At 50.4% G+C, this 13769-nt stretch overlaps 5 protein-coding genes across 5 annotated transcripts; 3 read left to right on the forward strand and 2 right to left on the reverse strand.

The window, feature by feature from the left end:
- Positions 1–564: 564 nt before the first annotated feature.
- QC761_115490 (uncharacterized protein) lies at positions 565–2942 on the forward strand (the record flags this gene model as incomplete). The annotated part of the gene is made up of 2 exons (XM_062874821.1): positions 565–1680; positions 1737–2942. The coding sequence occupies 2 exons, from the start codon at positions 565–567 to the stop codon at positions 2940–2942; spliced, it is 2322 nt and encodes a 773-aa protein (XP_062738018.1).
- A 4302-nt stretch (positions 2943–7244) lies between these two features.
- QC761_115495 (uncharacterized protein) lies at positions 7245–7931 on the reverse strand (the record flags this gene model as incomplete). Its single annotated transcript, XM_062874822.1, has 1 exon — positions 7245–7931. One exon carries the CDS (start codon positions 7929–7931, stop codon positions 7245–7247), a length of 687 nt encoding a protein of 228 aa, XP_062738019.1.
- Positions 7932–9625: 1694 nt separating this feature from the next.
- Positions 9626–10435, forward strand: QC761_115500 (uncharacterized protein). Its single transcript, XM_062874823.1, has 3 exons — positions 9626–9866; positions 9933–10102; positions 10161–10435. Exons 1-3 carry the CDS (start codon positions 9672–9674, stop codon positions 10270–10272), a joined length of 477 nt encoding a protein of 158 aa, XP_062738020.1. The 5' UTR covers positions 9626–9671; the 3' UTR covers positions 10273–10435.
- Positions 10436–10651: 216 nt separating this feature from the next.
- QC761_115510 (uncharacterized protein) lies at positions 10652–12640 on the forward strand (the record flags this gene model as incomplete). Its single annotated transcript, XM_062874824.1, has 1 exon — positions 10652–12640. The coding sequence occupies one exon, from the start codon at positions 10652–10654 to the stop codon at positions 12638–12640; it is 1989 nt and encodes a 662-aa protein (XP_062738021.1).
- Positions 12641–12816: 176 nt separating this feature from the next.
- On the reverse strand, positions 12817–13143 carry QC761_115520 (uncharacterized protein; the record flags this gene model as incomplete). Its single annotated transcript, XM_062874825.1, has 1 exon — positions 12817–13143. One exon carries the CDS (start codon positions 13141–13143, stop codon positions 12817–12819), a length of 327 nt encoding a protein of 108 aa, XP_062738022.1.
- Between the last annotated feature and the right edge of the window lie 626 nt (positions 13144–13769).

Consider the following 13769-nt stretch of genomic DNA (forward strand, 5'->3'; position numbering starts at 1 on the left):
GGGGACGCGTGCGCGCAGACCACCCTGCGGCCCGCATTCTGCTCGCTAAGCGCCTCTCGAGGGCCAACGCCCAGGCCAGGAGAGACCTTGCCTCAAATTCTCAAGGTTGTCAACCTCACCTCCTGGCGCAGTCGCATTCCGAAATCGTGCTTGCCACCCCGAACCCACCGCGAAAACCGGCATCGCTGCCAGCCTCGTTTCCCGTCTCTCTGCCCGTCTTTTGAATACGCTTTTCCACCGACTTACCGGGTGTGCGCGTCGGCTCTCGGCGCGATCCCATCTCCCGTCCCCAGACCCCCGACCGGGCCAGCACCTTGCGCTTCGACGTCAGTGCTAATCTCGACAACTCCACACAACAAGGGCGGTTGCGACGACACCTCGCACCCTTTAGAGTGGGTCCGCTGCCAGAGATCAATCGCTCCTTCTTGTCGTCAACTCTGCTGAAGGCCGAAAGGGGCTTCTCATTCCAACTCGCCGGGGAGCTCGCCCGCGACAGCTCGCTGTCCTCCCCTCCCCCCTCGTCGTTACCCGCCAACCGCCCCGACCATCGCCCACGCCGTCCCCATGACGGCTGTTGCGAGTCCCCCTAGCTTTCCAAACCTCAACCGACCGGGATGGATGAATGGAGGCCAGCTTCTTAACACGATCAATTCGGAAGATGCCAGAGGAGTGAACATGCCCATGCCTCGCAAAACTCTGCCGCGATCAAACTCGTCGTCGTCGGTCTCGTCGACGTCTTCCAACGGGTCGACATCCACCGTGACTTCCAATGCCAGTTCTCAAATGAACGGCGGTTCTGTGTCTTCCGCCGGCGACACGGGTGCGTGGCCAAACGGTGCATCACGCAAGAGGCCCCAGCAAAAGGGCCCATGGCCAAATCCCAAAACCGAAGGAACAAACGAATTTGCCAGAACATCATCGGTTCGACCACCCATGGCGAACGGGGTCAACGGTGCATCATCACTACAGCCACCACAATCGATACTAGCAACACCACAGAATCAACTGATGGCTCCCAATGGACTCCCACGAGGCCCTGATGGTGCCGCTTCAGGCCGGCAACCTGTCCTTTACTTGCTTTCTCTCAACGGCAGCTTCGAACGCAAGACCATCTCGGTTCCCTATTACCCCGACACCCTGCGTATTGGACGGCAAACAAATAACAAGACGGTCCCAACACCTGTCAACGGATTCTTTGATAGCAAAGTGCTATCCCGACAACATGCCGAGATCTGGGCCGACCCCAGCGGCAAGATTTTTATTCGGGATGTCAAGTCCTCCAACGGTACATTTGTCAACGGGAGCCGGCTGTCGCCTGAAAATAGAGAATCCGAGCCACACGAACTGCAAACAGCTGACCACCTTGAACTTGGTATTGACATTGTTAGCGAAGATCAAAAGACCGTCGTTCATCATAAAGTCGCCGCCAAGGTTGAGCATGCCGGATTCATATCGCCGGCCAATAATGTGATGGAAATGAGCTTTGGAGACCTGGACCCTTCCAACAATCCAATGATGCAGCTCAGCGGTGTTCCATTCCGAGGCCGACCAACAAATCAGTCAGCAACGGCAGGGAGTCGCGTATCTCCGAGTAACGCTGGAGTTGCAGGAAACCTAGCTCAACAGCGTCCATACCATTGGCAGAGCATCACCACAGAACACATAATCAAGAGGCTCCAGGCATGTTTGTTCCCGAGTTTGAGGGAAAGCTAATCATCGCTAACTTTTACTTGCAGACCGAGATTCGGAATGCGAGACAGCAACAAGCTGATATTGCTAGAACAGGCCAATTCCTCAACGCTCTGCTATCCAAGGACGATGTCAAGAACTTGGACAAACCTGAAGCGCCAGAAGCCCCCAAGAGTTTTGTCAACGGAAATGTCTCTTTCCGATCCGATGGCGGGAAAACGAGGTTTTCCGATCCGCCAGCGCCTCCCCCGTCCCAACCACTTCCAGAGAAACCAGATGCCGCTCGCCCTGGATCTTCCGATGTTGCGTCGCTGAAGCGAGGCCCAATAGAGAAGCCCAAACTCGCAAACATCTCACCCATTCTTCCTGATAACACCAACAGCCTCCGCATTTCGCAACTCACAGAACAGCTCAATAACGCCCAGAAGGCTCTTGACGAAACCAGCCAAAAAGCACGGGATTTGGAAGAAGAGTTGAACAGGGAGCGCGAGGCACGGTTAATGGTCGAGGGTCAGATGCAGAAGATGAACGAGGAGAGTACGCATGTGAAGGTTAATGGCTCTGCGGGCATTCCTCTTGTCAATGGTCATTCTGAACTCGACAAGGCCTTCAACCCCCCAGCGGAAACCCAAACACCAGCCGAAGTTGACCCGGTGACCGTCACCCCTGAACCAGGAAGTTACTCGCCGGTGGTCGATAAGACCGCGGCTATGGTAGCAGCATACCAGGCTCAAATCGATACGATGGCCCAGCAAATGGCCAAAATGAAGGAGCACATGGAGAGCTACCGCGCTCGGGCTGAGAAGGCCGAGGCTGATAGAGACGCTGGCAGCAAAACATTGGCAGAACTGGTCCTCCAGATTCGCCAACGCGACGAGGAGGATAAGAAGCGGGCAGCGGAGAAGCAGTCACGGTCACGGTCTAGGGAGGCCAGACGACGTGGCCGGAGCCAAAGCCCAAGAGCCGAGGAAAAGCTGGAGCACACTACCAACGGTAGCGCGACCAAACCCCACGCGCAGATTGACGGTGCGGCATCCGAAGCGGACGACGCTGAGGATATCTCGTCTGTATCGAGATCAGTCACAGTGAAGCCCAACTCGGTGGGCGCGTTGGCGGTGCAGGGTGATGGGCAGCGTCCTCTGGCGATAATACAAATACTACCGTACGCGACCGCGTTTGGGGTTGTGCTCTTTGGCATGGGGCTTATGGGGTACATCAACGATTGGCAGCTGCAGCCGCACCCAAACCGGTAGATCAGGTTTGGGAGATGGCGGCGGCGCTGAGTCACACGACAAACAGTTTACAAACCAACTTGACGACCACCACCCAAGGACAACCAAAAAAGACATGATGATTATGAGCAAGAAAAGACAAATTTACAACCACAAGAACAACATTTAATCGCCTCTCGCCCACCACGCCCTACGTACCTATTTTCTGAGCTTTTTTGGGGGGAAGATGACGACGGAACGGAACTGGACTTCTTGAACCTGGGGTTTTCCTTTGTCACACAACAACATTTTTTGGAACGTATAAACTGGTACTCTTCGGCTTTTTATGTTTTTTTAACGTAGCGTTTACACCGACACAAACACGCACTCTCAACAGCGGGTTCGCAGCCTATCAACTTCTCTTTTTTCTCTCTGTTATAACTGCTTTTTTCTTGTTCTCCAATGAAAATCATTTTTATTCTGTACATGTAACAACCTTTGAATTCTAGGCGTCTCGATTTTCTCGGCTTGTTGCAATCTATGTTTGGTGCTTCTCTTGGGGTGTTGTTGAATTTTGGGGATGGGTTGGGATTGTACGGAGGGATGTATGAAGGAGTTGGTTGCTTGTTGAGCACTTGAAATTTGGAGCTTTTTACTTGGTGAGCTTGTGTGGTTTGTATTTGGATGTGTAGCGGGGGAAAGGGATAATGAAGGGTTATACTAGGACATGATGATTGGTTTGGGTTGGGTAGGGGTCTTTAACAAGAAAGGAATGGAATGGATGGTGTTATTCTCTGGAAGCTGTGTGTGATGCGTGTAAACGTACGGTTTGCGTATGGTATGTGATTATGAGTATGTGTAACTTACCTACCTTGCTGCTGGCGCTTGGCTGAGGAGGCAGTAGGATAAGGGGAATGGGAGCGATGAATCATCTTTGAAAGGTTGTGTCTGTCTGTCTTGATGTTTTGGTGATAAGTGACCATGTCAAACGGCCTTGCCTCTGAGGGAATGGGACGGGGGCAACTCACCATAACTGCAATTACTGGTAACTATCCATCCGTAGGCGAATCGCTATAAACTGCAAACTTTTCTAAGGCGGCGGGAAAACATCTTTGTTGTTGTGCAAATTGACACAACAGCCATTAAACCTCCTCAAACGGGGTGTCAGATTTTTTTAAGCAAACGAGATTAGCCATAGCACGCTGTTGGAATGATCCAACAAATCCTGTTGCAAGCTGAGCTTACTTGGACCCCCCAACTGGCCAATCTTGGGGTGTGTGTGTGGCGTGTCGGTCAAGGTTGCTGTGCAGTTTGAGAGTTTCGGCAAAGGCTCGGATCACTTGACCATGAGAAAAGTGGGGACTTGGCGCGCTGGTAAATAAGTTTTTTGTTTTGGGCAAGATATGGCCGTTGTATTTAGCTTTTGACTTCATTGACCATGAGGCTGAGTTTTTAGGTATGTTGGGTTGTTTTTTGGGAAAGGCTACCAATCTACGTATCTTGGCCGCAGACACACGAGTTTACGCGCATAATCTTGGTGCATATCGCAAGATGCCAACTTGTGTAGTAGCTCTTTCAAAGACATTCATTCTGAAGTAAGTAGATTGGCGAATGGTTTCGTCAGATATTCATTGTGGTATATCAACCGCGTAATAGTCTCACATCTCCGTTGTGCTTTTTTTCTCTCTTAATTTCTTGTACACAGCTTGTTGAAGATGAGTGGTAAATCATCGCAGTTTCTGAGAAATATCAAGGCCAAGGAAACTGGTTTTTCGGCATATGTGGGGGACGGCTGCCTTTTAGAGTTGATGATGGGGTTCAGGTTTGGTGGCTCTGATATGTTGGCTTGTAATATGCTTGTGCCCATTCACAACCCAAAAAGAAACGGGTGGGGAAAAAAAAGAAGGCATGTGTGATCTCGCGGTCTGCTCAGAGGAGATGGTACTTACATATCCCCGTCACCGATCTCATCCACGTGTTGTCGTCACGCTCTGGCCCCGGCTGAGGAGCAGGGTGGGCAATAAGCCAAGTAATTACTTACTTGACATGCAAGCCAAGTCAGACCCTAAGCTTGACTTAACTTGGCTTATTGCCTACCTTGCCGAGGAGGTGAAACTTTTCTTTGCTACCAGAGCATGGTGTCGTCTGTCGAGGTCATTTCGGTACTGTAATATATGTGCTTGAAGAAAGCAAATTTGGTGCCGTTGGGTGTGGTGTGGCAGTATCGTGAATCGTAATATATACAAGGTGTGACAAGGGCTGGTGGGTATTAGGGTTTGGAATAGTAGTTCAATTCAGCTAATAATCTTTAATAGCCTCGAAGTCCTTAGTAAAAAACAAAAAAGAAGAGCTAGGAATATAAATAGATCCGAAGGATATATAGATATTTATTATTAAATAATCCGTACCCTATAACTTTAACGATTATTAGAACCTTTAATAACCACGAGGTATTTAATTACCTACTTTACTTCTAACTACTAACTCTCGACGTATAGATAGATAGTAGTTGGGCCGTAGTGTGGCCGGTTGGTCAGTCAACGTGTAACACAAGGAGTGTCGTCGTACCGCGTCGAGTTGGTCGTATTCCAAACGCCTGTAACTCCTAAACACCAGTACCGAACTCCTAAACGCCTAGGAGGTTGTGGCTCCTAAATTCCTGTAACTCCCAAACACCTGAAACGCCGAGTACCGCAACCGGTAGGTGTCTTGTCTTCGGGTGGAAAGGTCCTCCGAAGCCAAGCGGAGTGTGACTGCTGAGTGGCCGAAACCTAGATAGCAAGCCATGTTAGTTCACATGCTGGTTGTGCAAGACTTTGAGATTGTCTGAGCAGACCGCTTGACCATGAGGCCTTATTTGTTGGTGGAGTACTCGGCCAGATTTGGACTGATAACCTGCCATTCTTGGAGAGCCACAGAGTGTGATAAGTGCGAGTTGGTTTAGGCCATATTTTTGAAGACTGAAAACAATCGTATTGCGTCGTGTAGAATTGGCAAGTGAAAGTAAAAGGCGATCTTTTCTCGGCTATGGACTTGGTGAAATGATGTTGAAGGAGTGACGCGGTCGATGCGTGATACTCAAACCTCCTGCCAAAACAGAAAACCTGGGTGTTGAGATCATGGGTGAAGCAGCAGAGCGCACGATAGCTCTGCCCTAGAAAATCCATACCATTGTTTCTATCTCCAATGATTCCTGTATCACACATGTTTTTTTCTGGTACCTGCAGAGTGCAGAGGATGGATAACGTCAAAAGTCGGAGCATGTGCTCCGTGTTGGAAGTCAACGATCGGAAAGCCTCCAATCGAAAAATTACAGTCATGAATTTTCGACCATCCATCTAGTGCAACGCTCTCAAAACAATCAGTCGTTGTTGTTCAAACATAGAATGGACGTGATATCGTGTGGCTAGAGGATGTTGAATGGCTGCTGATCTTGGCTCAAAGCCCAGCTGGTGTGATGTGTAGTACCCAGGTAGGTTAGCTTTTTGGTACTTATCACAAAACTGAAAATCTGCTGGGGATGAGGGATGGTTTGGTACCGAATCCGCCTTGGAAAGCAAGCTCGTGGATGGCGTAACAAAAAAAAAAAAAAAAAAAAAAAGGACCGCCTTGGGACTCTGTGGTGATTGGTGGCCAGGTTCAGAGAAGGGCGGGCGGTTTATGGTGCGAAAGTGCTGGACAGAGTTTAGTATGGGGTGTGATGGGAGAAGCTGAAGTTGTAATATTCATTGTTGACATCCGAGCCTAAGTACCTGTAGTGTCAAATTGTTAATGATAGGTAAATTGGATCGTTCTTCTTCCCATCGTGCCTTCCTCTTTCAGACCGGGGTCAGGCATCCATATCTATCACCCTCAGAAGGCACGGCTCAGCAAACTGTTGCCCACCATGTCACCCACCTTCTTCAATTCTCACTCAAAATGTATTTCTCACTTTGACCTTCACTCTTACCTCTCTCTGACCACTCAACTCATCATATCTCACCTCTCAGCCCTCACTCTTTACGCAAGACACTTACTTCTCAAGCTCATATTTCCTCAATCTTCACTCACTCGCAAGACTCGCAACTTACACGCACATTGTCTCACAACCAATCCGAAAATGGGCATTGTACTAGATCAACAACATTGTTTATTCCAAAAAAAAAAAAGGTGTTCGAACGTGAACACTATTGAAACGCACTTTGAAGGGTTTTTTTTTTGGTATTTTTAAGATTTACGAGCTTTTTTTGTGATTTTCGCTTTTTCTCTACAAAACACCAGTTGACACACACAACCCGACAGATATCACCCCTTCAAAAAAACAGGCACTGTATGTTGTTCTACACCAAAGTTCCTGTTTCCGACTCAGTCAAGATTGATCTTGAACCTACCCTGTTGCTCGTACCGCCTCTCGCACTCCCCGCACTTCACATGCACGCGGCAATGGGAGCACTTGTGCTCGTGCCCGGAGTTGTAGTACTCGCAACCGCAGCACGTCCACACCTGTTTGTCCTGCGCCGCACCTTTGTTTTTCGTGTGCCTCTCGCCGAAGTTGTCCAGCCAGGCCTGGCCGGTGACAAAGTTCTCGAGTCGAATCTCGCCGTCGAGCCACTCCTTTTCCTGCTCGGCGTAAGCGCGGGCATGAGAGGTTTCGTGGTCGATTCTGGCTTGTTCGAAACGAGCATTGCACCAGTTGCGGCGGGCGTGGAGCTCGGCGAGCGAAGGCCCAACGATTTTTATGGTGGTTTTGCGCGGGAACGTGGGGGTGTCGGCCGTGGTGTCCCACGACTGGATTGAGTTAGTACTCGGAAGGTTTTGTCGGCGTGGTGGAAGGATTCGCTCATTACCTGCTGCCAAAACTGTCCGTTTGGAAAAGCTAAGAGCAAGGAGGCTACCGCCCTGATGGGAGTCAGGGGTAATAGTGGACTCGGAGGAGGGAGAATTGTTGGCGTTGGACGCTGGGAGGCCGTGGTGAATGACGGTAGAGCAAGAGCTCCCGTGGGAGGGGTCTGACTCCTCGTCAGACAGCCACAAAGAGTTGTTGGAAGCCATGTTTAAAGTCTGGCAAGATGGTGGAAGGGCGAGTTGTTAGTAGTGGTCGAAGAGTGCAGAAAAGAGTTTGAGGTACTGGGTCGAGGCGGAACTCGAAGATGTAGTCAGTTTGCTCAGCTTTCACACTCGATGTCTATCAGAATGGCGGTGGGAAAATTCTTCGTCTGACCGCAGGCGCCTTCCACTCTGCTTAAATACCTCGATTGGGGATGGGAGTTGCGTTACAAAACGAGTGCTGATATCTGAACATTGGTGTTGTTCTGTGCGCTCAGGAGCTGTTCTTCTGCGAACAATGAACAAAGAACCGACAATGTTGTTGTCATTGAAGCAGCTGTCATGTAAGCGTCCTGGATACCAACTCTTTTTTCAAACCATGCATTGTTTCCAAAAGTTAGAAATCATCACTCCAATCTTAACACTCACTTGCTGGGTCCCCTTGCCTAGGTGCAACTCATCGTGTGCACTCAAGAATTGAAACCCAGCCTTCAAACTAGCATCATGTTTTAGATATGGGAATTTGCTTTTGGAAATCAGACAGCAAATGTCTAAAAGATATATCCTGTCTTGATGCCACCTTGAGTCGATGCAACCGTCTTATGATGGATTTCGAGTGTGTAAGAATCAACTAAAATTGCGGTCAACGGTATAACGAGCGGTAGGAGACCAGTTCGGGTTTCATGAAGTAATATATACACTAGGTTTCTGTCGCGTATAGCTAGCTATTCTTCCTCCACGAAGGGAATGTTGTCTTGAGCCCCTGAACCCCTGAATCCTCAAGTACCACCGGGCTGGATAAACGCTGCAATCTTTCAGATTCATATCATAATGATACTGATAGACGAAGGCACAGTAAACAATGAACCAGCAACGAGGAAACCGGTGAGGAAGCTGGGCCAATGTCGGTTAAAATACAAGTGATGACTGCTGCCCAATGGTCCCGGCACCGGGCAAACCACCCCAAATCAAACATGGGCATGTTTAACCAAGCCAAGTCAAACAGGCAACATACATCAAACGCTTTCCATCGTGCTTACTTAACCCACGTGCATATTAGTCAGGGTAGTAAGCCGGCTATAACAGTGGTCTATTGAGCCTCATCATGCAGGTCCTTACTGAGCATAGGGGGAGGATAGTCCTGATCAAAATGGGGCCCACTCTTGGCCGTTCAATAAGGGGATAGTGGAGATGAAGTCCTGGTATGAGTACTGTGTAGAGAAACAAGAATCAGTCATTGCTCTACCATTATAAGAGCAATCGAGGCACGGTGGAAACAGAAAACGCCTTCAATTCAATCAAGACTCCTGCCTTTTCCATCCGATACATTATAGGAATGCTCGTTCATTAATAGAGAGCGAGAACCAGAGTCGAGACTGTTCTGGTGGCCTCGTCTGTTCAACAAGGAAGGTGATTCTTGTGGGTGGATGTCTCTGTAAGCTGACGAGGAATGTTGAGTAATACTCCAGGACTGAAACTCCACTACACAACTGCGGTGAAGTAAGTGAAGTAAGACTTGGTTGTAACATTCCAAGACCTCCAAGACTGATACTCCACTCGAGGCTAAGGTACTCAACCCTTGGTAGCATCATCTGCTGTGGGTATTGAAATGGTCGCCGTCGAAGTCTTCGATATCTATAAGTACCTGCCTCTGGTCAGCATGTTGGGAAGATCAGAAGCATCATCCGCATCTCGACGCCAAACATTTTATCCATTTCTCCCTCCATCACAGCATCCCCCATCAAAATGGTTGCCCTCTCCCTCATGACTCTCGCCACACTCCTGGGCTCTGCCCTGGCGAACCCTGTGCCGGTCCCATCTTTTGATGTTGAGATCCCGGCCGCCAATGCTTCCGAGGTGGACAAGCGCCAGGCTGCAGAGGGAGTCTACCTTTTGAACTGCGGCCCTCCCTCCAACCCGAATACATACCACCCTGTTGTTGTGAGTCTACTCCCGCCCCTGAACAATCGCGGCATCACAGAAAAGCTGACCAAGCCCTTTACCCAGTACTGCCCCGACATCTCCAACTGTGGCCGCATCCCCTCCTACAACAATCTCTGCTACGGCCCCACCAAGTGGGAGACTTCCACTGGCTCTTGCAGATTTCCGACCGGCGTCACTTTCACCTGGAATATTGTGGCCAACGCCCAGGAGTTCCCCTACTTTGCCGTAGTTGGGTACGTAGTTTCTTTCCCAGAAAAGACTGCCAAACAGTTACTAATCCCTGGTTTCTAGGAGTGGGAACAATGGACGCCCGCGCCCTTTCACCATCCGCAAGGATAACCAGGGTGTTTTGTATAGGGATGGTCAGGGATACGACTGCAGAGCCATTTATGTTGCTGTGTAGGTTGTAGGAACTGTTTGTGGGCAGTAGATAGATGCTTTGCTGGTTGTTGGTGAGGACTTCGTTCGTTTCTACTGGTTCCCACCAAAGTCAATATCAAAGCAAATACGTAGTTCAAATCGTGTGCTGTGCATCATGAAAGATCCAAAGACACCTTCCCCACCCAAGCCTGCCAAGACACAGACCCCTGTCGCTCAGTCATCACTTTCTCTCCGCACCCTCGGCGCTCAAGTTTTATCTGATCATCTGATAAGATCATTGCTGAGCAAGCAGGCAACACCCCTCATTTCGCTCATCAACATCATTCATTATTACCGTTCCACTGCATCCGGATCCTTATTCTTATCATCAATCCATCTTTCCCCTCCTGTGGAAGGGAACGATGAGCCGCGCACAGCTCTGCGCACTCCCAGCGCAGCGGTTGTTGCCCGGTTTCATCCGCGCCATCGATTGTCAGGACGCGCTAGACGCCCTCGATGAAGGAACGGGCACCGGTGACCCTTTGGCAGGCCTGACACCAGAGCAACTAGAGTACATTCGACAGCTTATCATCGCCATCTATGAGGGGAGAGCGGTAGCTGCGAGTTATAATGTGTTTATTGTTTGTATAATCGCGGTGCTTGCAGTGTTGCACTGGCGGGAGCAGAAGCGAGACAAGCAAAAATGGACGGCTATTCAGCAAGTTTCATCAGGAAGAACAGCAACCGAAAACAGCCAGATTGATGGATCAGGGACTTCCACGCCTTCGTCATCATCCTCGACCACCATTTTCCCTCAGACAACCCACATTAAAAGCCCCGAAGACGAAGTAGACGTTGACCTCGAACGCCTTCCCCTATTAGCCAGTTCACAGCCAGCAAAGCACTTCCAACCCAACCGTGTCACCAACAGACTCAGATCATGGCTTCTCTACCAACCCCCACCAATTCCCATCATCAACCGTGTCCTCCCCTCCATCGGCACCACCCTCTTCATTCTCTCCTGGCTTGCCCTTAACATCTTCATTCAGTTCTACCGCCTCCCGATGAAATGGTCCTTCTTCTTCATTTTCGCCGACAAAGCTGGCTTCCTCTTCATCGTCAACCTCCCCTTACTCTACCTCCTGTCAGCCAAGAACCAACCTTTACGTCGGTTGACAGGCTACAGCTATGAAGCTCTCAACATCTTCCACCGCAGAGTGGGAGAATGGATGTGCTTCGTTGCCGTTGTCCACTTCATCAGCATGCTTTTATACCAGTTCGTTATCGCAGAAGACTGGCTTCTGGCCTCGCAGTCACCAAAGGCGTACTTCACCCACCCGCTCATCTTGTTCGGCATCGGCACTTTTGTCAGCTACGAACTGTTATTCTTCACCAGCTTGGGAAGCTTCAGACAGAGATGGTATGAGCTCTTCCTCGCTTCCCATGTCATTCTGCAGGTCGCAGCACTCGGGTTTCTCTGGGGACACTTTTACACCAGTCGACCCTACGTAATCATCGCTTTGGCTATTTTCCTCCTCGATAGGCTTGTGTGGAGGATGAGCATCAAGCGGGTCGCCATGGAAATGGATCTGACGGTGCTAGATGGGGAGACATACTTGGTGTCAGGTGACTGGGATGTTCTCCCTGGGGCAAATGGTGTTTTGGCAGGTTGGGAGCCGACGGATCATGTCTTCTTGACGGTGCCAGCTTTGGGTCGGAGTCATGCGTTGCAGGCGCATCCTTTCACAATCGCCTCAGCCGCGCCTGGCAAGGTAGTGGAACGAGAAGAAGGGGGGAGACATGCCTGGTTCAGTCTCTTGATCAGAGCCCAGTTCGGGAACTTTCCCGGCGGGTTCACGAGGCAGTTGCTCGAGCACGCCAAAACGCACGAAAGAGTAGAGGTCCAGCTGGATGGGCCCTACGGCTCGCCGCATGCGTTGAGTATGCTGAGAGCGTCCAACAATGTGATACTGGTGGCAGGAGGTAGCGGGATCGCAGTGACGTTCCCGCTTGTGTGGGCGCTCCTTCACGAAGCAGCATCTCAGACAGACTCCGAGGAAGATGAAGATAAGCAAGTGCCGCCCTCGAGTAAACAGAAGAAGGCAAGAGGGAGAAAAGTCCACATGCTCTGGGTTACGCACTCGCACTGGCACCAGAAATGGATTCCGAAGGAGCAGCTCGACCACCTCGTCGCGCTGGGTTTGGATTTGGTAGTGCCTCCCCCAACCATGGACGCAGGTAGACCGGAAGTGCATGGGATTGTGGGTCAATGGATCCAGGAGGCCGAGGGCGATTCGAGCGTGCTCGTGTCTGGTCCCGATGGCTTGAACAGAGTTGTGAGAAACGTTGCGGCCGGGGCTGTCAGACAAGGGAAGAATGTCCGGATAGCAGTGGAGAAGTTTGGGTGGTGATATGTTGGCATGTGATGGGGCATCCACGGGGTTTTTGCTTTCATTTTTTGGATACTTACAGTTTCGAGGCACACATTTGGACAAGAAAGAGCATACAAAGTTGAAGAGCATTGCTTTGTTGTTGGTGATAGAAGCGAGGAGTTCACAGGCTCATGACCTTTATTACAGACAAACCCTTACGAAGATCCCTCAGACGTCTTCCACTCCCCCGTATCCTTCACGCCCTGTGAAACATCCTGCACGCCCTTCTCAATACCGCCCGTGATGTTCTTGAGCCCATCGCCAATGGGCCGGCCAGTCTCTCCTGTGACAGAGTTGACAGTGTCGCCTAATCCGCGACCTGCCGAGCCGACAACGCCACCTGCTGTGTTGGCGATTCCGCCGAGGGTGTTGCCGAGCGTAGAAGTGACTGTCTTGCCGGCGCCGGAGATGCCACCTGTGATACCGCCGGCGGTCTGGTCGGCGGTCTTTTGGGTCTGGTCGGTGTTGAGGAGGTTGGACATGGTGGCGTTTTTTTTTTCGTGGTGTGGCTTTGGTTAAACTTTGGGTTTTGGTGTTTCTTGAACTGGCTGTGATGTTCTTGCCTGGTTTGAGTGAATTGCGATTTTTGCGAGATGTTTGTGGGTGTTTGATGCGGTTGAGGGTGAGCTTGCCACGAGCGACGTTAGACTGACGTCATTAACATCATTTTGTGTTCATCCCACCGAGGATGGGGAGTGACTTCATTTTTGGGCCATTGGGGTGTCAATATGAGCAGGAGTGAAGAACGCAAAAGGGCTGAACGCGGTTGACCCTCGAGCGAGCCTCTTGACAGCCGGTGTATATGCATATACCAGGGTGAGATTCACCACCAGCTTCCTCGAGTAGTACCTATTCAGACTAAGGTGAGGTCAGCTCAGGGGGTGAGGACCAGATCTCGAGGGTCTCCGTCGCACTTGCTTACAGTTCACCCTAGAGTACAAAGACCCTTTGGTACTCCCCACCATGACCGCAGTTCCGGATATCAAAGCGAGCCCAGTCTTGCATCGCTGCAAGCCATGTACCAGTCATCCGAGATCTCACCACCAAGGTCCGCAACCAGATAGCCTCACTTATACAAGATGTAAATAGGCTTTTATCTTCACTAAAA

The sequence above is a fragment of the Podospora bellae-mahoneyi genome (assembly GCF_035222275.1).
Source record: "Podospora bellae-mahoneyi strain CBS 112042 chromosome 1 map unlocalized CBS112042p_1, whole genome shotgun sequence".
NCBI lineage: Eukaryota > Fungi > Ascomycota > Sordariomycetes > Sordariales > Podosporaceae > Podospora > Podospora bellae-mahoneyi.